Below are 27587 nucleotides of genomic sequence, written 5' to 3'. Positions count from 1 at the left end.
GGGGAACTGGGGGAATTGGGGTGATTGGGGATAAAGGAAGATTGGATAGGGGAGAAGGGAAACTCATACCTTAGGTAAGGGAGCCACCTAAGGGGTGGCAAGAGACTTGAACTTGGAATGGCTACCAGGTGCCCAGGGCAATGTCCCCAGTTAGTTCATTGGGGCACCTGAGGATAGGGAACCTGAAATGAACCTATCCTATAATCATACTGATGAATATCTTGCATATCGCCATAGAACCTTCATCTAGCGATGGATGGAGATAGAGCCAGAGACCCACACTGGAGCACCGGACTGAGCTCCCAAGGTTATAATGAGGAGCAGAAGGAGAGAGAACATGAACAAGGAAGTCAGGACCATGAGGGGTGCACCCAACCACTGAGACAGTGGGGCCGATCTATTGGGAGCTCACCAAGGTCAGCTGGACTGCTATTGAAAAAAAACATGGGATAAAACTGGACTCTCGGAATGTGGCGGACAATGAGAGCTGACGAGAGGCCAAGGAGAATGGCACAGGAACTTTCAACTGGCGATAGATCGAGAGAGAGACAGAGACCCAAATTGGAGCAACGGTCTGAGCTCTTAAGGTCCAAATGAGGAGCAAAAGGAGAGAGAACATGAGCAAGGAAATCAGGACCACGAGGCGTGCACCCACCCACTGTGACAGTGGAACTGATCTATTGGGAGCTCTTCAAGGCCAGCTGGACTGGGACTGAATAAGCATGGGTTGAAACTGGACTCTCTGAACATGGCGGACAATGAAGGCTGATGAGAAGCCAAGGACAATGGCACTAGGTTTCGATCCTAATACATGAACTGGCTTTGTGGGAGCTTAGCCTGTTTTGATGCTCACCTTCCTGGGCCTGGATGGAAGTGGGAGGACCTTGGTCTTCCTGTAGGGCAGGGAATTTGGACTGCTCTTCAGTATCGAGAGGGAGGGGGAATGGACTGGGGGGAGGAGAAGAGGAGTGGGGATGGGGGAGGGGAGTGGGGAGAGGGGGCAATGTGTGGGAGGAGGGGAGGGAAATGGGAAACGGGGAGCAGTTGGAAATTTTAATTTAAAAAGAATAAAAAAAGAAAAGAAAAAAAAGAAAAAAAAAGGTAAAAAAAAAAGAAAAAAAAATTCAAAATCGATCAAAGACATCAATGTAGTACCTACATTTTGAGAGTTATAAAAATTCAGAATGGAAAACTCTACAGTTATAGTCATGGGCAAGGACTTTTTGAACATTACTCCAGTAGTGCACTGAATAATCTGGTGAAATGACAAAAATATTTATATTAAATTTAAAAGCATATTAATACATAAATGAACCTATAGACAGCATTATCAGACAGCTGAATTGATGAAAAAATATTTCCAAGCAATAGGTTGGAAATATTTTCAAAATTATTTTATATTCTAATTATTAAGCCCTCACACAAAGGATTAATATTTAGAATATAAAATATTTCAAAAAACCGCACAGTAATGTAAGCAAATCTTTTAGACAAAAAGTCCACCATCATGTGCTAGGCAGTTTTCTAAGGAAGAACTAAAATGGGCCAATAAATATGTGATAAAATGCCAGCATCTTTAGCATTGGGAAATACAGATTAAAACTGTTTTGAGTTTACATGTCACCTCATAAGAATGGATTTGAAGACACAAATGATAACAGTGCTTGTAGAAATGTGTAAATAAAAGGAGCCTTTAGTCACCACTAGTGAGGAAATAAACAACAGAGCCACTAATGACATCAGTGAGTTTTCTCAGATGACTAAAGTTATAATTATCATAAGACCTAGCTATTAGAATGCTGACTGTTACTCAGTAACTTTGAAATCTTGGTGTAATTTTCCTTAAAATTCTGTTTCTTGTTCTAATACAAAACCAATCAATGGAACCAATTTTGAAGCCCATCAATAGATGAATATACAAGCATTAATTTATAAGTATACATATTGTATACAAAATACAATTTTATTCATTCTAAACAATAAAATCTTTGGCAAAATATATCTACATTTATCAAATTAAACTTTAAGACTCAAAAAATCAAAATGCACAAGTTTCTCTCTTATCAGAACTTGAAATTAAATATGTGTGCAGGATGTATGTGTGTGTGTGGTGTGTGTGTGTGTGTGTGTGTGTGAGTGACTGTGTAGTTCATAACCTCGAAAGACCCTCATAAATGGGGGGAATGAGATTTAAGTAAAGAATGATTGGGGTGATTGAGAACAAAAGTCTTGGAATACATGTCATGTGTCAGTAAAAGGGAACTATTGAAGAAAGATGGGAGAAAATGGGCTAGTAAGAGTTAACATGAATGGTGAAAGTTCAATGTTGAAATGATAAAAAAGAACATCTATAATGATACATGTATGAAAATACCATAGTTAAATCCATTAATATTATGATAACTTATTTCTTAGAAAGACAGTTCACAATCCTAATTACTTTACGCCATTAGTGAATTTCCACTTAAATGCTATTTTGAACATTCTGAAGGTGAGAAATATGTTCTTAGATACTTGAATAATGTTTGGTTATGTACTTTATATAGTACAACATTGAAAGTTTGTCTTTGCTTTCTGTGAGATAATTTCAATACAGTTAAATATAAATATAATTTTGAGGTTTATATGCCACATTTGACATTTAATAAAATATTACAGAAAATGCTCCCTTAGATTTAGAAAAATATTAGCACCTAATAAATTCCTAATAATGAGAATCTGGCTATTGGGTAATTTCTAAGTGCTGTTTGGAATATGTTTAGAAATGACCAGATCAAACAGCAAAGACATGAAGAGGAAGAGGTGTAGACAGGTCTGAAAAAGACATAAATAAAGATTAAATAGCAATAATCACTAAAATTAAAGTGAAAATATCATCCCTATTTAAACACCTACACTGTGTCTAATGCAAGCAATAGACTGGGATGTATGTTACATATTCATGAATTAGCAGATGGCTAACAAAAAAACATAAGCACTTGAGCAAATTTCCAAGCTAAAAATAACCACAGAAAAGCAATCAACAGAGTTATCAGAAAAGAGAAAACATGGGCAGAGACTTGGAAAATATGACTGATGAGCCAAGATCCATTACATTAGTATAGAATGTTCAACAGTTCCTTGAACAAAAGTTGAAATGTTTTTAAGCTTGTAATACACACTGGATAATTTGATGTATATTTGAAATTTTATTTAATTTTTCTTGATGGATATCATCTACATCCTCTGTGACATCTCTCCTAAAGAGGCAGGTGAATTAAATCAAAACAAAACACTTGTGGCAAAATCAAATGTTGTTTGAAATGAATATCAAAATCAGTGGTTTTGTTTGTCTGTCTTTAAGCCAATGATTTTGATTTACCATCATTCAGCTTCAAGAGACATACTACAAGTTATACTCATATAATGTTTGTTGGCTTTGCTTTCACATCTATGAAAGATGTGAAGTGTGGAATTTATAATTTTGTGCAGATCACACTTTACATTTAGGAGAAAAGTAAAGCATAAATGAGTGCAGGGATTAAAACTGATGTTTGGTGATACCAACACTAGAACCCAGATGACATTGTTAGGTAGACTGGATAAAATGTGAAGTAATGTGTGAATGGTACTCAGATGAAAAGTGGCATTTTTTTCTCCTAAACTCTCTTAGTCAGTCTTAACTGTGTTAAATGACTATAATTATTTTGGGTTTGGTTAGCATGTTCAGAAAGCCAGAAATATTGCCGAGTCGTAGACTAAGGAAATACGCTGAGGCTTCAAGAGAATCCTTGTGGGCATTATAACTACTAATTCTGAGTAAAAAGATTATTTAGGGACATTTGTGAATAGATTCATGACTGTATTGTCTGGGATAACCAGCTTAAAATCTATCGACATTCTAAATCCTAAGCATTTAAAACTGACCAAAAGCACATTTGTGACTGCAGGCTGGCCAGAACTGAAGAAGAAAGCTGTTTATTCCAGCAACTGTCTCTTTCATAACAGCACTATTCATAGGAAACACTGCCAAGGGCACCCAGCATTAAAAAAAAAACAGTTTCTGCACAGAGAAGACCCATCACCACCATTAGACGTTGGCACGTTGGATTCTAGTATGGCAGGGCAAAAATGAAATGGCCATAGATACTCTGAAAATCCCTAGGGAGAAAAAAATGAGACTATTTGATTTTTAGCGTGATACCCCAGTAAAGATTTGAAAAACTGTCATCAGTAAAAGTAAGGACTCCTGAGTTGATGGGTGTTCCTTATTATGTGTATTAAAAACCAAGTGTTTTCATGTGTATTTACATAAATGCATATAAACATTTTAGACTGCTGTTGCTTTGTAAATTTATTCAGTTAACCATCAGGAATTAATAAATACTCATTCAGTTGTGATTGTATATTTTTCAATAATGTCTGCAATATGTCAAATGTACTTGTCATAAAAGTATAAGATAATCAGTAAGTACATGAGTACTACTATTTGCATAAATGCACAGAACTTAGTTTTGCTTAATGTTAATAAGGCACATAACATTTTTGTCTAATCAAAACTAATAAACTTTGTTTTTCACATTTACAATATGAAAGTGTAAATTGATAAGCATATACTTTCTTACATTAATAAACTACTAGCTCTCTTCTACTACATTTGCTGCTGTATTTTCATGGTTATGATAAAAATGAACCTGCATGCAACACAAATTAATTTCATGTCTTAAATGTTGGTCCTGAAATTGAAGGTTGTTTAATAAATAAGCCAAGGGAAATAAAAGTATTAAAATTTAAAGAATGTCTTCTCCTTATGCAATATATATGATTCCTAAGTAAAAATGGTTTAATTAAAAAGAATCTAGAACCCTAGACATAGAGTTCAGGATTCTTCTTCTTTTAGTAATTTTTTTCACAGCATTAAAATGATCATTTGTTTGCTGGGGTAATCCTCAAGGAGAGGGTGTGTCTTCTCCATTTGTGGAATTCTGTTACATAAGTTCCCTCATGTCATCTTAAGCAAGTTTTCTTTTGCTTGTTTTTAGCAAAGATTCAAAACAGGAAAGATATAAAGAGATGGGGGTGGGGAGAAAATGTTGCCTCAGACTACTTGTTTTGTTGTCTCCATTTTAGCCTCAGACTAAGAAATGACATCAGAATGCCCTTATGGTATTTTGCACAAAAGACTCAGTGTCCATTGCTCTACTTGGAGAAGCAGAAATAGCATTGAATTTGCAGTAACATACTGAGAGTTGTTGTGCTACTAAAAGAGCAGCAACCCTAACTCAGAGCACATTGAACAATGAAGATTTTTCTGTGAAGCCTGAAAATCTAAGATAGAAGATCTTTCCGTTCTTTCTTCTGTAACTGCTACCAAGTTGTAATACCCACTTCTTCAGGTGCCCTGGGCTTTGCATCTGAGCAGGTGAGACTCTGAACATCTGTTATAGATTGAAATGTATAAGATATACATTTATATATATTCAATAAACCAATTCAGGAAGAAGTTGAAAAATGATGGCTAATCAGCATTTGCTAAAGAAATTCAATCTAGAAATAATTAAAGTGAATAAATTTTTGGATATTTCCTAAAACTATTCCACATAATCAAACTTCTATTATCTTAACACTAATTCAGAAAAAAATTCTTAAATATTAAAAAATTAGAAAGCTAGGTTTCTTCTATAAATAGGTAAGTCTGGACTTTATTTTAAATTGTCATACATTTGCTTTTTAACATTATGAAATATGGATAATGAAGTTGTGCTCCTATAAATCATGAAAAATAAACTTCATTTCAAAATAAATATTTAATATGACAATTTATTCTTGTTTAATACTTTCAGATTAAAATTTTCACATATTTCTATAGCATTGTTTATTAGAAGATTAAGAATTATCAAAATCAAGGAATAATTATATAATTTGTTATTCTATATTTTTCAATTTTTAAAAAAATTATCAAAAGAAATTAAGCAGTAAATATTATTATGTTTATATTAAAATAAAGATATTGAGTAGCAAGAAGATACATTTTTGAATTCACGTATTTTCAAAGGCATTTATATATCTCAAATTAAATGTTAGACAAAAGATAATGAAGCAAGCAGAAAATTAAAAAGTCAAAATTAATAGTGAAGGTTATTTAACATCTTCTGAATAAAATTAATTCATAAATTTTAATTATGATTGAATTATTATTTTAAAAATATCCTAAAATAAATTTCAAAAGTTATAAAATCTAGAATATTACATGTAAATGAAATGCTTCGTACCAAAAACATTTTCTGCATATAAATTTACATGTTAACTTTATAATCAAATTATAGTTAAGATAAGAAACATTGATGTAAGTTTATAGCATATTTTATTTGAATGTATTTATAACTAATAAAAGTTTATGTAACTTATATAATAGATGTATTATTATTAATATAAGCTTCATTATGAGATTCAACTTTGAAGAAAAATATTGTTTCATTTTGAAATTTGACACACATAATATGAGTATATATAAGGCTTGAATTTAATAACCAGCAAAATAAGTTTTTAAATAGAAAAATGATTCTAAATTACATATGTAGGATCATTTAAAATTAAGTATTTTATTTGTATTTCAATAATTACACAATTACTTGTTCTTTAAATGAGTTTACTTTTTTATCAAGACTTCTTTAACACTTAATGTAGTATATCTTTCATTGTATGAATAAGATCTACATTTTTAGCTTAACACTTGGGTAAGCTTTGTTCTTTATTACGTCCGAATATTTTTCTACCTACAAGCACACAGTCTCATGCACACACATACACATACACCCTCCTATAAACATTCCTTTTTTTTTCAATTTCTATAACTATTAAAGTAGTCCTTCTGTTTACAGTGTTGGTGTTGTTAGTTTGTCTTTTTCCCATGTTGGAATCTTTAGAATGGTTATCCAAAGAAATTTTACAAATTGATTTAACAATGACTTAAGATGATATATCTTTTTAAGGTTTCCAATATCAGAAGACATTTGAAGTTAATATATAATTGTAACTGAATTTAAATATTATGCTGTGTGTATATTACCTTGTTTATATGTACAATTTTATGTTTCACATAAGAGAAAATAATTTTAACTTACATAAAATGTAAAGCATGCATAAAAGTCTCCATGTATTTTTCAGAAATTATTTTTTATTATATTCTATTAATAAATATTAACTGAAACTGGTTTTACCTTTTATCATTTTAGAATGCATCTATTAAAGATCTTACACATTGCAAGTTATGGTTAGTAATGAACACTTCACTGAGTCTGAAGAAACTAATAACAGTTGGTTTAATCCTAAAAAGAGTATGTTTGTTGTCTTTTCATCCACCTTCCTTTGGAATTATTACTGCCAGCCGGTTAATATTGAGACCCAAACATGCAAATAAATACAAGAAAGAAAATACACCTTTTAAATGTTCTAGTGATACTCTTTTAAGATTATGATCTTCCAGCTTGTTTACTCACTTTTGTATAACAGATTAAGGCTGGAATAAAGCTGCAAGGAGCCTCCTAATATCTTTAAAGGAATCATTTTATGACTCCAACAACAGCTCACAGAAATGAGAGATGATGTTTCCAAACTGGCTGGGAAGATGTTTGACCTGGGAAATCAAAACAAAACCAGACACAAGGGGAGATTTACTAACTGCAGTAAACACTCAAGAGAGCAAATGCGGATCAATAATAATAAATTTAAAAATCATTAGCCAATTAATTCTTTCTTTCAAATACACATATTTTGTTGAATATGTTGGCATGGTCCTTTAAGAAGGTGTTTGTCTCATCTTAGACAGTGTTTACAATTGTAAAACACTCAAATTTTTACTGAATTTTCCAAACTAATTATTAAAGTATATATAAAAGCAGTGATAAATGACTTAATAGTGAAGGAAAAATATGATGTTGATGTTCAAATGCTCTACTTTGATATGGAAAATGAAATTTAAAGAGTTATTGAGTACAGTAAATTATTGATGAACTATCAATACTTGATCTGTGCTTTACTTGTACCTTATATTATGAATGAATTGTGTGCTTTACAATATGGTATATTAAACTGAGAATACTTTTAACTCATTATTATGCCTTAAAATGAGAAAGTTAAATTTTTTCTATGAATTAAATAAAAATCATACTTCTTTGGGAATGAACAAACTATACATAAGTTACAGGGATATAAATATTTCTGTTTTTGTCATATTGTAGTTAAACAGTCTCAACATTTCTATTATCTATTTTGTTATTAAAATATGTACTTAAAAATACGTAAACTCCCTTAATAAAATGTTAGCACTCTCAAAATATACAAATAAATAATGAAATGTGACTAAACCATTCAAACATTAACAGGGAAATGATATAGTCTTTGCTCTGTAAAACTGAAGTAGAGCATTGTCGATTATCCCTAAGAAAACACTCACTGACAGTAATAAAATAATTTTTAACTGATAAAGATAATGCTGCCCTTTTTGCACAGTGTTTGAAAAAAATGTAGCCAGGCTACAATAATCTTTTAGTTCCATACAAATAATCCTTTCTAAATAATGCTTCCCATGGAAAATGTTAGACATGAGCATTACTTTATGTATTTTCACTCTTAAGTGCTTATAGATTACATCAACTATAGAGGCATATAAGGTTTTTTAGCTAATAATAAAGAAACATTCATAGATACAAAAACATATGTCTAAATATATGTCTAAGAATGATTATTTTAAGTTGTATTCATAATACTTTTATAAGTTCAATTTTATGGTTACTGTTATTACTAAAATACTATTTCATAGAATGCATACTTTAGCATTAATTATGGTAAATACTGCTTAAATTATATGAATAAATATTAACCAAGGTTGTTATTATTACTAAGAACATGAGTGTTCCTGTTTATGTATCTGTCTAGGACACTTTTTCAAATTAGACTCAAATACAAATAATATTTATACTTTTATTATACAGTTTGTGAGCTATCATGACACTATTATCCATGTATTGGTTGCAAAAAGTAGTCTGTATCACTGTTATACTTTTTACATATACTTCTAATAGAAAATGATAATATACACCTCTCTAATCACACTCTTATTCTTTTATTTCTAACTTTTTTCCATAAATGTTTAATGTTGCTATTACACCCATGTATTCTCTTTTTCTGAACTTCTCATATGAGAGAAAATATCTCCCAACCATCCTTTTCCTTGGGTTTATTTCACTTTATATGATGACCTCCATTTTCACCCACTTTTCTGAGAATGACATTATTATAGTCATTGAATATTGAATACAAACCTGAAGTTATATTCTAATGCTAATGTTTGCATGGATATACAAATCTTAGCAAACCAGTAATAGTTATCTAAAAGTTTAAACTTTTATAAAATATTGTTAATGTATTGTACTCAAAATATAAGTGGAAAAGAATGATATAAAGCATAAATAATGGGAAAAATCTCATAGTTTTCCTTAAGTCTTTTCTGTCACTTATGGGGTTTGGAAATGAACACAGAGTAGGAAAAAGCATAACATAGTCAATGTACTCATAAGCAAAATAAGACTTACTTAAGATATCATATTTCCTGAGATCAAATTATAATCCTCATAATAGTAACATAATAACAAACAATGGACCAGAAGGCATGCTGAAAATAAAAACCATCATAAATAGTTTATTATTGTTTAGTTACCTCCTCTTATTAGAGATGACCATTTTACTTGACTTAAATGCTAATCACTAATTAATGACTAATTCAAATTATCTGAATTCAGCATGCCACTTTTGTACACTTACAATGGTAACCTATGCCATGGTATCAGTGCTTTCATTAATTCTTTTTATTTAAACTATAGTTTTAATTGACCTCACTTTCCAACAACCCCAACTATATATTCTTCAATTCTTAAAAAATACACCATGTCAGATGATGGTGACGCATAACTTTATTCCTAGCATTCAGGAAGCAGAGGCAGGTGTATCTCTGTGAGTTTGGGCCCAGCCTAGGTTACAGAAGCTATTTTCCCAAAGCTACATAGAAATCTTGATTCAACAAAATAAATGCCCCAAAAGAAAATATTATAAAATAAAAATAAAAAAGCAAAATATAAAGAAGATAAAATAATTTAAAAGTACAAAAAATTATGGAATTAATATTGCATTGGACAACCAATCTTGGAATGCAGTTGATATATACCAGCAAAATCTTATTTGAGATAATTGGTTTTCACTTTGCCATCAGCTATCAATTATGAATAGCTTCTTGGTTATAGTTGAGATTTTTTTGGTAATGGTATGTACTCCTTGTATGTACATATGCTGTTGCTGTATGCTGCCATAGTTTCTGTGAGGTCATGTCTTCCATTATTTACTGTATATTCCATTGACAGATTAAGTTTTTTTTTGACAGATACTAGGTTTCCCTTTAGGCCCAGGACATATCTAGCTTAAGGTGGTTGGCCACTTGATTAATGTTAATTATGGGGTCCATCTCATGAAGTTAGCCTTAAATACAATAAAAAAGAAAGCTTACATGCAAAATGTATGGGGGAACGCACATGAGGCTACAACCCTACCCAAAGAGCTATTGGCAACTGAAGATAGCAGGGACCTGGAGAATTTGCCTTCCCTAGGAAAGAGCACATCAATTGGCAATCCAGAATGAACACATACAAGTAACATTATACACTCTGAGCTTTTTATATTAAGATCTCTCTCTCTCTCTCTCTCTCTCTCTCTCTCTCTCTCTCTCTCTCTCTCTCTGTGTGGGGGGGTGAAAGAGAGAGAGTGAGAGACAATCCTGCAAAACCTTGCAGTATTTTTACTCTAAACACTTAGATTTTAATATAACACCTTTGAATTTTAGAGAAACTTTTCATGATCTTTTCTGAACATATTTTGAAGAGTATTCTTAATATTTTAAGTTTTAGAAATTCCTTCCTGGGTCATATCATATTATAAGTCTTATAACAGATCATTTTTGTCAAGCCTTCTCAATAGTTTTCCAGGAATAGACTCTTTGCTTTAAACACTATCTTATTTTCTTCACCAGAAACTGGGTTTAGTGGACTTAGAATTTCATGTTTCACAAGCCTTTCAGAATGTCATAATTTTATATTTACCTAATAAATATTTAGGTAATCAAAATGGGTCAAAGAAATTACAATTACTAATAAAATTCAGTTTGAAACTGTATAAGTGAATGTATAAAAATATTTTTTCATTCCTAAACTCATGATTAATCTTTTTTTGAAAACACTTTTTTTTACTTTTCAGAGTCACGTTGCAATCATTTTCTACTTATATATGTCTATGCAATATCATGTATTGCTTCAAGCATGATTGCATCATTTGTCATAGTCACTTAAGCATGCTTATCACAAAAGAATGAATTCAACTATCATAAACTATATTTGCTGCTGGCACTTATAAAGGGGTGTGTGTGTTGCAGAAAATAATGATTGCTAATTCAAAATTGAGAACATGAAAATTGCTAGAAATTTACTGTTTATATGTGATTTGCTGTATTTAAGTATTTGTTTAAATATACAAATGTACAAATCAATACCTACCCACACTTATGAAATGTAAAATAGGCCAGTTAAAATTCTGAGTATAACAGCTCACATAATGAACCCATTGCCTGTCTTTGCTCCCAAGAAAGCAGTTTGTGACACTTGAACCTTTCCAGATCTGCATTTGAAAGAACATTTTCACTTTGATGAGGTTGAATAACAATCCTATCATCAATAGAAGTTACATAAAATCATTTGCATATATGTATTATGGAAATAGATATTATAATATAAAAAAATACCATGGGTAAACATTCTTTCATTTTAAAATTTCTGAATATATATATATATATACATACATACATACATACATACATACATACATATGTGTGTGTTCTGATCATATGCACCTCAGTTACCCTCTTATTATATTCCCAACTAGCAAGATAGTGTCCTCCTCATTAGTGTGTATGTGTCTGTGTGTCTCTGTGTGTGGTTTTGTATGTTCATGCCTCATAGATGCAGCTGTAAATTTTATATGTCCCTGATTAAAGTCATTTTCCTAATTCAGACATAATTCCCTATATCATAAAGTCATAGTATTTCATCAATTCCTTTCAGAATGTAAATAAAATTCCTCCTTTAAAATAAATATATTATTTGTTCTTATTTTCTCTTTCATTCATCTTACAAAGTATTTCCATGGACCAGACTTAATGGATGAATGATATTAATTTTATCTTTAAATGTTTTATATGCTGGCTTTCTGCTCAATTGTTATACCAATCTTATTTATCCTTACAGATGGATAAATGTGATATATTAAGGGAGATATGTGTTTTTGAGAGCTTGTAGAAGGCAAGAAAAATGAGAGATAGATTTAAGAAAATTAGACTGTTTCATTGTATGTTATATCCACTGCATTCTGTGTTGCAATTTTAGACATATTTTTCACCATCAAAATCGACCATGTGTAGTGCCTCAAATGCACTGCTCATTCTTCCAGCATTCATCCTCACTGAACAAGCATTGAGGGAGTAAATTACACACTAAGAATGGATGGCACTATGAGTCCCATTATTTTCTATGACATCACTCATACAGTTAACGGATGGGATGCAATGTCAAAAAAGGCATCACAACCCTAATGAAGCAATTATGACTCTGCATGACTTATTATACACATGAGTAGTAAATAATAAAACATAGATGGCTCATCCACCCTCTTGTTCTGTTTAATGGGTATTTTAGGACCTGAAGATGATGTGTGAGCAATGACAATACAGAGTCCAGAGACACTGTTTCCCTCTTATGAACAAGAGCTCATTCCAACACATTTTCCCCATTTTCTTCTATGGTCATTTAAGGGCTGTATTACAGTGCCATTCTGTGATACTGCCAAGTTTCTCTTGATTTTTAAGAGATCACAAGTAGTATTGAGTTTCTATATTTATCCCTCCTACTTTCACCAGTTTCAGCTTTTTTTTCATATTGCCACCACATCCATCATTCTGACTTTTCTTTTCCCTCAAGACTTCAATCTCAGTATTTAAAAACTGTCTTATGTGAGGTAACAGGAAATACTTTACCATGTCTTCTTTAAGAATGGTCTAGAGGATAAAATAAAACTTATAGAATTTTATTCAGTGTAAAAAACACAAAACATCAGCTGGAAGTGTCACATTATTAAATACTGTCTTTTTCATTTTTCCATCCAGGAAAACACAGGAATGGCTTTTACACATGTGTGACTACAAATAAATACTTAATAGTTGATCAGACATTCAAAATTTCTGGACATAGTTTTTTTTCTGCATGGTATAATATTGGATAAAATGTGGTTTTTATACAATGTTTTTATGATGCTTTTATATTTTTTAATATTTAACATTTATGGTGTTTTAATATTATTTAATATTCTGTATAATATTTAAAAATCTAAATCACATTTTACTTACAAGCATAAATATCATGAAATGTATATTATATTCTGGAACCTAATTAATAAATACAAATAGGCCTATATACATTTGGGGATAAACTTAAACACATTGAAATACCAGATTCTCATGTTTTCCTCACATAATATATTCTGGAGTTTATTCTAATATATTCACAGGAATGTAAAATATAAGCAGGATTGCAAATGCAGAGCAGAGATGCTCCTCTTAGCTGGTATTTTATTGATATAACTAATTGTTATGTTTTTTTTTTTTTGCCTGGATTGCACTAGTGACAGATGCCATCATCTTCAGTCACAACTGGACAATTATTTGAAAAGTTTTACCATTCTCCTGAAAAACATAAAAACTTTAAACATAGCAGAGAGTATACGAAGAAACATTTCACAATTCAGATACAACTATTGTAAACTTTCTACACCACATACTAATAATTAACAATTTGTTCAGAACTGTATTGCTAGATTTTGAATTCTAAAGTGGTAATATTTTAAGTATCTGTTACTATAAAATTGACAATATCTGGTATTATATATTTTTCTTTTTAAACATTCAAAATTTACATGTAAATGTACATATACAATCTACATTACTTTCATCAAGTTTTATATGCTCAGTATAAAAATTTTGAAATAATATTTGCATCATAAATTAATTTATTTAAGAATGGAATGACAGCACAGTAGATAAAATTTTTGTAATCAAAGCATAAGTACTTGATTTTAAATTCCAACCACCTGTGAAAAAGATTGGGGTGTAATAGGTGGTAGAGAAAAGAAGAATCCTAAGGATTTCTGTCCACCAGACTTGGCTCAAGTTCATTGAGGTATCTATCTAAAGAGAATATATGGAGAGTGAAAAGGCAGGCCACTAATAGTCATATTCTAACTTCTGTTCTAGCATACAAAGTGCACATACACACTACACACATGAACCACACATTCTCTCACACACACAAAATATTTTTAAAGACAAACTAGTACTCCAACCTAGTTATGAAAGTATAGATTTACAATCTGACCTGGCTGCAAGATGCTCTGTGTGCAGTGATGACAACGATGATACAGACTTTGTGGGAATTAATGACAAAAGGTTCGTTTAACTTAAGGACACTGCTAGTAGAGAATCCCACACCACATATACTCTGGAATTCAAGGAACTAAAGCCTTGAATAGCCTGAAAAAAATGTAGAAGTAAACACAACATTACTGGCAAAAGAAGAAAAAAAGAAATTATATCCTGCTATGTTCGTAGATTGATGTCTTGTCCACTGGTCCAATAACAATTAGAGTTATTTCTTCCTGAAACATGGGGGAGCAGGTACGGAGACCAATATCCAGATCTTATGAAGCAGAGTCTAAAGTGGTAGTCTGCCCTGAGTCCTTCCACTTGTCCATATAGGAACACCTAGAAAGAGGGCAAGGAAAGACTACAGGAGTCAGAGGAAATGGAAGTTAAACAGACTCATATGTTCTCAAAGTGACCGCACTGGCAAACATGAGGCTGGCATGAGTCTGCCCATGCACCTTTGTAAATATATTGTGGTTGTCTAGCTTGTTTTTTCTAATGGGACTCCTAACAGTAGGAGTGAGTGTGTCTTTGACTCTTTTGGATGCTTTTGAAACTCTTTTTAGCGTATTTATATGTGCTGTCCAACCTTGATATGAAGGCTTTTGCCTTGTCTTATTTTATCTCCATTTTCTTTTGCAGTTTTAGTGATAGTCTCTTTGAGGACTGCTCCTTTCTGAAGAGCAAGCAGGTGAGTGGATTTTTGGGAGAGGTGAGGTATGTAGGGAAAGTTAGGAGGACTGGAGGGTGGAAAATATGGTTGGAATATAATGTGTGAGAAAAGAAGAAATCAGTTAAAAAATCATTCCTCCTATAATACTGAATTTTATTACAAGATCAAAAAACACTGTAATGCTCATTACATGCTTTTTACCTCAGAAGAGTTGCTCTTTTAATTGTTACTGTTCTAACTGCAATAGTATGAAATGCAACTAAATTTACAATACTATTGCAAGACAAAATACTTACTATTGTATAACACATTGCCCTTTGGTATTTTCATGAAAATTCATTCCAATGCTCATACATACTGCATTTCATAATGACAATTATTGTTGCATTTTCAACATTCTCTAATATCTTACAGTACTTTTAATAGATATAATCGACAATCATTTGCTCTAAGTCTGTGTCTTGTCTTCTTGTTTTCTTATTAGTTTCTTATAGGCTCTGTAATGGTGATGAAAATTCCTGAATTCTATGAATATTGCATTATGGTACAAGAAAAGACTTTGCTCAGAATGCTTCCATAGGGATTTGAATGCAATATTTCACTGAAAGATAAAGGCAGAAAAAATTCACATAATGTGAGAAAGCAATGTCCCAATAGATCAAAGAGAGTTCTAATGAGTTCTGATGGTGCCATGCTGTGGGTTTGAAGATGCACATGAGTCACAGAAGGCAATCAGTGACATGCACACCTACCACCCACCCACCAACCCCCCGACAGAAACAAACAACCACATGAAATACTATAAATAATAAGTAAAAATTCAATTAACACAATGTATCAAACTATAGACTTAAGAGAAAAAAGTTTACACAAATATTATAATTTAGTTTTCATATTAACTCTTTGGATACTTTTCCAAATTAAACAAAATATAATTCTTGTGTTCATATCATATCCACCACTTACCTATAATTATTCTTTTTATCAGATCTATTGCATCTAGCATCTATCTATCTGTCTGTCTATCTATGCATTGTTCATTCAGCTAGGGACTGGATTGTACCTCAGTAGTAGCAATTCAATTATTTATGAAGCAAAACAAATCTTATTGATAATTTTTGGTAGTAGTGTTTGTGTGTTTCCTTTCTTTGGGTTTTGTTGGTGAGGTGTTATCTGTTTTTGTATGGGTGCTGTTAGCTTCCTTGGGTTGGTATTTTCCTTCTAGTGCTTTCTATAGGGCTGTGTTTGTGATACATATTAAGTCTGTTTTTGTCATAGAATAGCTTGTTTTCTCCATCAATGTAATTCAAAGCTTTGCTGTGGATAGTCATCTGGGATTGCATTTGTAGTCTCTTAGTGTCTGCAGGACATCTGCCCAGGACCTCCTGTATTTCATGGTTTCCACTAATAATTCAAGTGTAATTCTGACAGATCTACCTTTATATGTTACTTGACCTGTTTCCTTTGCAGATCTTAAAATTCTTTCTTTATTCTGTGTATTTTGAGTTTTGATTATTATATAGCTAGGGGACTTTTTTTGATCCAGTCTATTTTGTGTTCTGTAAGTTTCTTGTACTTTCATAGGGATATCTTTTATTAGGTGGGGAAAGTTTTATTGTATGATTTTGTTAAATATATTTTCTGTGCCTTTAAGCTGGAGTTCTTCTCCTTCTTCTACCCCTATTAATTTTAGGTTTGGTCTTTGTGTCATGTCCCAGATTTCCTGGATGTTTTGTTTTAAAAATTGGTTGGATTTAATATTTGCTTTGACCAATGAGTCTATTTCTTCTATAGTATCTTCAACACACTTCAGATTCTTTCTTTTCTCTTTCTTCTCTCTGTTGCTTATATTTGTCTCTGTAGTTTTTGTTCATTTTCCCAGATTTTCCATATCCTGAGGATATTGAGCCTATAGTTCATTATCCTAGAAAAGCTACATAATAAGGTAAAACCTAAGAAAAAAATATACAGACTCACCTGAAAAGTGGAAACAGACAAGGTTGCCTGAAAAAAAAAATGGAAGTATGGTGGTGGGGAAAGAAGGGAAGGTAGAATGGGGAAAAGAGAGGAAAGGGGGAGGGTTGAGAGGAGAACTTGAGGGAATGGGACAGTCAAGAAGGAGGAAGGACAGAGATGAGAGCAAAGAAAGAGATATCTTGACTGAGGTAGTCATTGTAGGGTTGGCAAGAAACCTGGCTCTGGAGAAATTCTCAGGAATCCAAAGGATGACCTAAGCTAAGGCCATAAGCAATGGAAGATTGAGGGCCTAATCTTGATTTGCCCTGTAGTCAGAATGATGAATATCTTAGTATCACCATAGAATCTTCATCCAGCAACTGATGGAAACAGCGGCAGAGACCTGCATCGAAGCACTGGACTTAGCTCCCAAAGCCCAGTTGAAGAGTGGAGAAATGAGACTATGAACAAAAGGATCAAGTATACCCACTGAAAGAGTTTATTTGAACTAATGGGAACTCACCAACTCCAGTTGGACTGGGAAAGAACAAGCATAGGACCAAACTAGTCCCTCTGAATGCGGTTGACAGTTGCATGGCTGGGGTAGACTGGCGGTCACTAATTGTGACACCAGAAGTTATCCCTACTGCATGTAGTAGCATTTTGGGAACTGCGTCTCTTTGAATGATACTTTGCTCTCTCTCTCTCTCTCTCTCTCTCTCTCTCTCTCTATATATATATATATATATATATATATATATATATATATATATATATATATATATTAGAGGGCTTTGAATCTTTCCCAAAGCAATATGCCTTACCCTCTTTGAGGATTGGATGAGGGTAGGGGTGGAGGGTATGTAGAGAGAATGAGAGGAGGGGACAGAGTGGCAAGTTAAATTGTTATGTATAATAAAAAAAGATTGTTTTCTTTTTAGAAAATTAAAAATAAAAAATAAATTTAAAAAATAAAAATAAATTCTTATTGAATCTCTCTCTCTGTTTCTCTCTCTCTCTCTTTCACACACACACACACACACGTATAAACACTCACACACACATAGTCATGCAATTTTCAACAAAATGGAACACAAATTTTGAAACTTCAATCTAAGGGTGAAATTCATACTATTTTTACTCAAGCTGAATATCTTTGTTTATCTTCATTAAGTAAATATGTAGCAAAAATACAGCTGCTTGGAAGAAATACATAAAAATCACAGAATTCGTAATTTCTCAATTAAATGTTTTGTAACAACCTTTCTTAACTAAAGTCAAAAATAAAAGTAGTCTCTCCGGAGCAGTTCAAAAATAAATTTTTACAGGCACCAAAGCTACAGAGAAACCTTGTCTTGAAAAACCAAAAATAAATAAATAAATAAATAAAATAAAATAAAAAAGTAAATTTTGAGTATTCAGAGCAAAATCATTCAAAAAAATCTTGTAACCTGAGATGCTGTGACTTTTCTCAATATTATCATGTTAAACTCTTATGAGAATTCACTAGACTATTTTTCTTCAAGAAAATGATTAAGTCTGAGTTTGATTCCTCAATGTACTGTGCAGATATTGCGCATAGGTGGAGAAGGTGAGAGTGGCTGCTGTCTCAGAGTGGAGGAGGGTAGCCTAAGATCTATGAGGTTCTGAATAGAGGAAGTAGGCCTGAGTTTGTGCTATTAGTTAATGGGCAATAACATTCATATCCAATTTTCAGTTTATATATTTCCCTGGTTCCATCTGCTTGCATTTTTGTTTAAAAATATCATTTATTTAATATTATAATAATGAAAATTTCCCTTATTATTCCATTTTGAACCATAGCTGTCTTTATAAGCTATAATTATTAAATTTTTAACAATAAATAATTTTTCATTGATTTTTTTAGTTGAGGTTATCTGTAACATCAATCTCACTAATTATTAAGTTTCTCAGTTATAGGTAAAAATTAATTTGTACTACAAATATTTCGCATACTATTATAATGAGAAATTGTAAGGTAAAACTTATTTCTAGCAAGCAAAAGGAGGAGGTTTTTTTTTAATATCTTGACTTGTGTTTTCCTGAGATAGAAATAAAAAAGGAAGTAAAGCAGTTAAATGATAATAAAATTGGATATATTTCAATGTCAGCTGTCAGGCAAAGAGATTATTATTTTTTTTTTTTTGATTTTTTGAGACAGGGTTCCTCCATAGCTTTTTTTGGTTCCTATCCTGGAACTAGCTCTTCTAGACCAGGCTGGCCTCGAACTCACAGAGATCCGCCTGCCTCTGCCTCCCGAGTGCTGGGATTAAAGGCTGTGCCACCACCGCCCGGCTCAGTCAAAGAGATTCTTAAAGAAATCCTAAAACCTTCGGGCTGATTTATGATTGCAGTTTAAAACAAATGATACTTAACCTAAAATCTTTATCATTACTATCAGATCATTGCTGAGCCATAAAATACAAATAACTAATTTAATTGAAAGATAAATAAAATGTCTGTTTTATTTCCTTACTCCCAGCTGCAAATGTTATAATCAGTCTTTATTAATTATATGATAATTTTTTTGGTAAATGTCAGTTTTTGTTCTGTTTTTTTTTTATGTTTTAGGAATATACATGATACGATTGAAAAAGAGTACTGAGAAACAGCACAATTTGTTTACATCATTCCTATTCTTCTTTAGAATTACAGGTGGAATTCAAATAAACACCAAAATGAATAGCTGCTTCCTGAAACACTGGATATTGGTCATTCTTCTCCTCTGGCCTTTCATTAAAGTTACAGAGAACTTCCAAGCTAGGATGACTCAGAGATCAGCATCATCTACTGGGAGAGCTAAGCGTGGCTGGGTGTGGAACCAATTTGCTGTACCAGAGGAAATGGATACTAGACAACATGTTGGAAGGGTACTTATTTTCTGAAAGGATTATAGTAGATGACTTTATAAAGATGTAATGTGAATGTGTATTAAAGTCTAATGACTTTCATATGTTTAAGGAGCAAGTAGAAAATATTAAACACAGGAATAATTATTAATTGAATTTGCAACAACCACTCTGAACTTGAAGAAGTAACTCCAGATTTTAAATTTTTCTTTCTCTCTTTTCAAACAATTGTTATGTCCTTTCACTAGCCTTTAGAAATGTAATGATGTTATTTTAGAAATTGATCAAAGCAGTCAGAGTCAATTATCACTTATCAGCAGTACTCAACTTGGTATACTGCTATGTTAAGTAACTGATGGTTTACCTTCATTTATTTTTAATTATGCATACTAACTCCATCCCTTTTACAAACTTGGAAACTTAAGGATCCTACACATGCCATGTAATTAGTGAAGTTCATGTCCATGGAATGATTATATATCAATGTATATATATTCAGCCATCTATTTTAAAAGTCTCCCCATGTGTGCCTGTGTATCTGGCCACAAAGGATAACTTTTTGTCATTTTGTTTTCTAAGATGTCTGCAGGCAAATCACATATATAGGTATGGCACATAAATGAAAGATTCTGTATGTTATATTCTTAGTTCATTTTTTAGTGATATGTACAAATGTTTGCATGAATGTGCTTGTAAAACATGTATGCATGATGAATGTACATGCTATAAGTCATCAAAACCCCTGGAACTGATGTTAAAGACTACTTTAAGACACCTGGTGGTTTTTGTAAAATGAAAAGAGATCCTCCCAATGAGAAAAAGCACTTAAACCTTGAGCTATGAATGTAGACCTTATTGTTTTAATCCTATATAATTAAAAAACAGTTTAAAAATTTCCAAAGCATTTTAACATGATTTCTTTCTAAATAATTTTACAAAGTTCCTGAAACATGCAAAATTGTTTTAGTATAATACTATACTCATTCCAAATGCTTGTAATTGAAGAACTAGTAAAGATAAGATATAGTGAGGATGTCCTGTATTTGATAGACATTAAAGGATAGGAAATCATTCAGTTCAATTAGGTAAATTTTTACATTGATATTGGATTGCCAACATGACAAAATCTACCTCCTACACACAATATTTTTGCTCAAATAAACTATATTTTACAACATACCTGTTTGCCCATAGGCTGGAATTTGCTTAACTTGATTTGGGGAATATTATAAGGCAAAAGATCCAACCAAACTTTTGGGTGTGTACTTACTCTGTGAAGTGGCATGTTTGATCGGTATTTAGAATTAACCAGACCAGTTTAATATAATAGATTCAGCTTTTAATAAACAGAAGAGAGAGAACTTATAAACCCAGGGTTCCAGCGATCCAGGAGCACAGGGAACAAAATGGAAGGAGACAAGCATACCTGGATGTTTTTTCTGTGTTTCTGCGGCCCCAAGGAGACACACCCTAAACAGAATGTGATTGGCTAAAGTTCCCCATCATCTCCCCCTTTGTCTAAACAAGATCGAACCAAACCCAATACAACTATATACAATAGGAATAAATACCAAATAAAAAATTACAAACAACAAACAATATTAAGCAAGAAACATATAACAAAAGTTTTACTAAGCATTCTATTTCAAGGAGTCTAAATAATGTAGATGGTAACTACAATTATCTAATCTTCAATTCCATCAAAGATCTGAGAAGGGAAGTAATATTACTCGAGCAACCAGGAAGTACAAATGAGAAACTTCCAAAATGTGCAACAAATGACAGAGACAACTGACTACCTGGGCAATCACCCAAAGTCTCGTATGCAATGTTGAGGCAACCAACTTTGGTTGAGGCCTAACATAACTGACATACCATTATCAAAGGCAAGCAACTTTTTTAGAACTATCTTACCCTGTCTTCGCAATATAAGACAATCCTGTTTTTATCAATTTACGGATACTCTGTATCTTTGTCAGTAGTCGAGGTATGGGCTTTTATTTGCCCAAAGGCCAGTTCTGCCAAGAAGAAGACAAGCTCCAAGTGGAGTGTCTTTGGTGCTCAACGTTCTCTCGGGAGTAGAGCGGTGTTGCCAGGAGTAATCGTGTCTTGTTAGCACGGAACTCTAGATTAGATTAACGGCCATTTTCAACAGCTGTTCAAAGAGGTTGAAGATTATACTATCTATACTACATATAATCTCTATGTATCTAAAGAACCTGCTTAGCCTAAATATAAATATGACAAACATATAAATAATGTATGACTATTGATTTATAATTCTCGATACTTATCTAACTTGAAGACTAAGAGAATAAACAACTGTACAATAAATGAGGACAATGACCTCCAAATGTAAAGAATGTATATCATTATATAAATAATATCAAAGGTAGAAATATGCACTGTAATATGGTAAATATATGTGTATATATATATATCAATACAATATATATCAATACATAACAAATGTTTTATACAGAGGTAGAAGCATACTCACATACAATATTCAATATACTTTAACTTTTGTGTCAATATACAAGAATCAATACCAATATAATTTATTAAAAAATAACTCACAAATACCATTTATCCCATTAAACCAGTTAATACCCCTCTTTTTTTTCAATAAACACCCTGAGCCTATAAAATACCTCCCCCATCCCCTCAACCCTATACCAACCCCTAAATGATGTCCCTAAACCTGAGGGCAAACTCTGCTGGGAGAGAGGATGTCATCCTCTAAGATTGCTTCCAGCTGTCATGGGGGCTATGTTCTTCTTAGGGGGTCCTGTAAAAGTAAATGATGGTAAAATTCCCAGATTAATATTTGATTTGAGTAAAATTGCAAATAGTCTCTGAGTGTTTTGAGGAGCCCAGAGTGTTGCCAAAAATGTGCACTATTTGGAACTGTCTTGTGCAGCTGGTACCAAAAACAGGTCTAAAATTAGCGCTATCAATATCATGATGTCATAGTAACCAGGTGGAGTTGATGTTGTGGGGCCCCATCTTCATCCTGGATACTTTAAAGATTACTGCAGGAAAATTTATTGTTAGTTATGGGAAAGTTAAACATTATCAACAAAGACATATACAGACATATATATTCAATGAAAGGTGTAATAAAGACAGAAACAGATACGAGGAGAGGAAAGTTTGTCTATTTATTATTATTATTATTATTATTATTATTATTATTATTATTATTCTGTCCCATATCATGGCTCCTGACATGAGACAGAAACTCTGAGATATCTCTTATCAACAGGCATGGAATTGGAGAGGGACTGAACCAGAGTCCAACTCCAAAACCAGTTCTATATATTTATAAATAAATGCACATTAATACACATTTTTAAAAAAATGTTCATACTTACTGAACCTATTTAGTTTTATTGCTGAACCATATTGGGTTGTAACTAGTTTCCATCCATCAGTATTCAAATATCCAGGGTCCCTTAAATTCTTTGAAGATGAGTGTTTTCCTGTGGGGAAAAGAAGAGAACCCTGCCCCCAACCTATATGTTTTTCTGACCATTGGTATGATTAGTATCCTTGTGAATGAATTGTTATTTATCTTTTCTGAAAGGCTTCTCTTCTTCAAACTGAACCTTTATTAATTTTGATGGTATCCATAATTTTTCCTCTCCTGTGGAGACAAGAACAAAACCCCTTCCCCAACGCAGTACATCTCCTGGCTTCCATTGTGAGGTCAGTACATCCTTGAAATAAGCTGGTTGATTTAATTCAGCAGACTTTTCCACTATCCAATGTCTGTCTGTACCTGTTGTTCCCTTCTCATTAGTGCTGAAAAAATTCAACCTTAATAAAGCATTATGTAACCTATTTCTGGGGGTATTTTCCACCCCTTTTTGTTTGTTTAGTATATCTTTCTATGACTGCTTGACCTGTAGGATTGTAACATGTTTAATATTGTAATAAGCAAAAAAAACTTGTCATTTTCCTAGAGACATAAGCTGGACCATTATCCGTCTTTATTTGTGAGGTATACCCATGATGTCCATAACTTCTAATAAATGAGTGATTATTGAATCAGCCTTTTATGAGCTTAAAGCAGTTGCCCATTGAAAACCTGAATAGGTATCAATGGTGTGGTGTACATATTTTAATTTGCCAAATTCTGCAAAGTGGAACACATCTATCTGTCAGATTTTGTTCCTTTGAGTACTCTTTGGATTAGTCCCTGCAGGCAGTGGCGTTTGGTTATAGAAAGAGCAAGCAGGGCACTTCCATACAATCTTCTTAGCTTGCTGTCATGTAATAGAAAACTCTTTCTTCAAGCCTTTGCTATTGATGTGATTTTTTTAATGAAATTCAGAGGCCTGCAGAACACTATCAATCAACAGTTGATCAATGTCTGCATTACCTTGTTCTAGAGCACCTGGCAGACCCGTATGGGATTGGATGTGTGTTATGTACATAGGGCAAAGCCTGTTCCTGATCATGTCTTGTACTTGGATAAACAATGAAGTCAGTTCTGTATCATCTGGTATAAATTCAGCAGTTTCAATATGCAAGATAACTCTTTCTGCATATTGCAAGTCAGTAACTACATTAAGAGGTTATTTAAAGTCTCTTAGCACCATAATAATTGTATATAATTCTGCCTTCTGGACAGAATCATAGGGACTTTGCTCCACCTTACTCAATTCTTCTGATTTGTAACCTGCCTTCCCTGATTTATTATCATCAGTATAAAATGTATGGACTCTGGTTATTGGAGCATCATGGATGATTTGAGGAGGAATCCAAGAAGTTCTCTTTATAAAGTTAAGCCTATTGCTTTTGGGATATTTGTTATTAATTTCTCCTAAGAAATTAGCACAAGCTCTTTGCCATGGTTGATTGTCTTCCCATAACTTTTTTATCTCATCAGTAGTGAAAGGTACTATAATTTCTGCTGGGTCTATGCCTGCTAATTGATGAAGTCTCAATTTACATTTTATAACTATTTCAGAGACTTTTTCCTTGGTTTATGTGGTAAAAAGATCCATTCTAAGATAATATCATCTCTCTGCATTAGAATACCTGTAGGAGAGATTCTGGAAGGCAATATGACAAGAATACCACTAAGCTTTGGATTCACCATATCCACATGTGCCTCTTGTAATTTTTCCTCAATCATTGTCAGCTCCTTTTCTGCTTCAGCTGTTAATTCTCTGGAACTGTTTAGTCTTTATCATCATCCACGGTTTTGTTTAAATGAACTATTAGATCAGGTGTTATCCCAACAGCTGGTCATAGGAAATGTCTCCTAACAATTTGAAAGTCATTAAGAGTCCATAACCAATGTCTACTAATTTGTGCCTTTTGTGTCCTAATTTTTTGTAAATCTATTTTATACCCTAGACAATTGACAGACTCTTCTCTCTGTATTTTTTAGGAGCAATCTGCAATCCCCATTTAGGTAAAACTATCTTCACTTCTTCAAACAGTCTTTCTAAGGTATCTCTGTTTGAATCAGACAACAAAATATCATCCATGTAATGGTAAATGATAGACTTAGGAAATTGTGTATTATTTCCGATAGTTGACTTACAAAAATATTGACACAAGGTGGGGCTGTTTAACATGTCCTGTGGGAGGATAGTCCACTGGTACCTCCTAGAAGGCTAAGCGTTATTATAAGTAGGCAATGTAAAGTCAAACTTTTATCTATCTTTTTCTTGTAAAGGTATAGTGAAGAAATAATCCTTTAAATCAATAACTATGAGAGGCCATCCCTTTGGAAATAGAGAGGGCAAAGGAATTCCAGATTGCAGAGGACCCATAGGTTGAATGACCTTGTTGATAGCCCTAAGATCTGTCACCATTCTCCATTTACCAGATTTTTTTCTTAGCAACAAATACAGGAGAATTCCAAGGGCTGGTAGATTTTTCTAATTGCTCTTGTACCAATTGTTCTAAAGCCTGCAACTTTTCCTCAGCTAAAGGCCATTGATTGGTCCATATTGGTTTCTCAGTCAACCATTTTAGAGGCAGGCCTGTTGGAAACTCTGAAGGGCCATCAATTGCTTTGTGTACTTGTACAGCCCGAATGGCCAGTTTCCACCACCTGTAATATCTTTTAATATTTTCCTCAGAAATGTAGGCTCTAAAAGCAGCAGGAATGTTAATTTGGGTATTCCATTGCTGCAATAGGTCACGACCCCATAAATTCACTGCAATATTGGCTACAAATGGCCTTAATTTTCCTATTTGTCCTTCTAGCCCTATGCATTCAACCCATCTCTTGCTTTGTCTTACTCGAGATGTGGTTCCAATTCACAGGAACGGAATATCTACCTCCTGAAGAGGCCTCTTTGGATGCTTACATCTGCACTTGTACAGTAAGCCAGTAATAAAAATACCATTTACACACACTCTTAGCTTTGGTCTTTGTTCATTTATAGAAGTCTGCAAAAATATATGTTTACTCTGTCCTACCAGATTTCTTGATTCATTCTCCACATTTTACTCATCCTTCAGGCTGTTATTGCTTCTAACAGCAGGCGTGGGGATTTCTAATTTTCCTGATGAGGCATATTCTCTGCAGTAACCAGAAATGCCTGGACCACATTCGCCATGTGGGCCTGCTAGAGGCCTCTCATTGTGTTTCCCAATGGTAACAGGTTGCCTTGTTTATCTCTTGTTGATCTACATCCATTCGTCCAATGCCTGCCTTTGCCACATCTCCTACATAAACCTGAAGGCTGAGTCCTCCTATTCCTGTTATTTCTAGAAGAGGCATTATTATTATTTCTGGAAATCCGTTGTCTGGAATTCCTTTTCATATGTCCCATTTTACCACAATTAAAACATTTGGTATCTTGATGCCTTCTTTTACAATTAGAAATTGCTTCTTCTACCCATGCTTCAGTGCCATAGTCAAATGTATCAACATTCATTGTATACAAGACCCATTTGTTCAAGGGCGCTGATCTGATATTTAAAGGCCCCAGAATCCTTTTGTACTCTACATTAGCATTCTCATAAGCCAAAGATTCAATTGTTATACATCTTGTTTCTGGGTCAGGTATCCCTATTTGTACAGCTTCAGTTAGTTTTTGCAAAAAGTCACTAAAGGGTTCTGTCTGACCCTGTTTAACCCTGAGGTATGATTCCACTCTCTGTCCTGGGTCTTGAATCCTGTCCCAAGCCTTCAAGGCTCCTGTGGCATATATGGATAAGATGTGGTCATTATAAAGAGCTTGTTCCTGAGGATCAGAGTAAAGTGCTTCACCTAGAATTTGATCTAGGGAAATCTCAGTTCCTTTCGCTCTTTCCTGCTGTTCTAAAACTCTGGCCTCTTGTTTGAAAAGACATTTCCAATGTAATAGAGGTCGACTTTCTAACACAGCAGAGGTTAATGGAGCCCAATCGTGAGATATGGCCTTGTTACTGAGAGCCCAGGTTTTGAGCATCTCTCTAACAATGGACGAATGTAGTCCATAATTCACGATTGCTTGTTTAATTTCTTTCAGATCACTCATAGTACAGGCTCCCATATATGTTCCTTAATGATCCTAGGGTTTTTGGA

General features: G+C 33.2%; 1 protein-coding gene across 1 annotated transcript in view; it reads left to right on the top strand.

The window, feature by feature from the left end:
• The first annotated feature begins 5285 nt into the window (after nucleotides 1-5285).
• Cdh19 (cadherin 19) overlaps nucleotides 5286-27587 on the top strand; it is a 102847-nt gene continuing 80545 nt past the window's right edge. Inside the window, exons 1-3 of the mRNA XM_057770503.1 lie at nucleotides 5286-5401; nucleotides 15191-15239; nucleotides 19846-20068. Of these exons, the coding sequence (XP_057626486.1) occupies nucleotides 19877-20068 (192 nt within the window). The 5' untranslated portion in view covers nucleotides 5286-5401; nucleotides 15191-15239; nucleotides 19846-19876. The remainder of the gene's footprint in view (nucleotides 5402-15190; nucleotides 15240-19845; nucleotides 20069-27587) is intronic.

The sequence above is a fragment of the Chionomys nivalis genome, chromosome 5 (assembly GCF_950005125.1).
Source record: "Chionomys nivalis chromosome 5, mChiNiv1.1, whole genome shotgun sequence".
NCBI lineage: Eukaryota > Metazoa > Chordata > Mammalia > Rodentia > Cricetidae > Chionomys > Chionomys nivalis.
The sequence above is the reverse complement of the archived record's forward strand: the minus strand, read 5'-3'. Positions and strand labels throughout refer to the sequence as shown.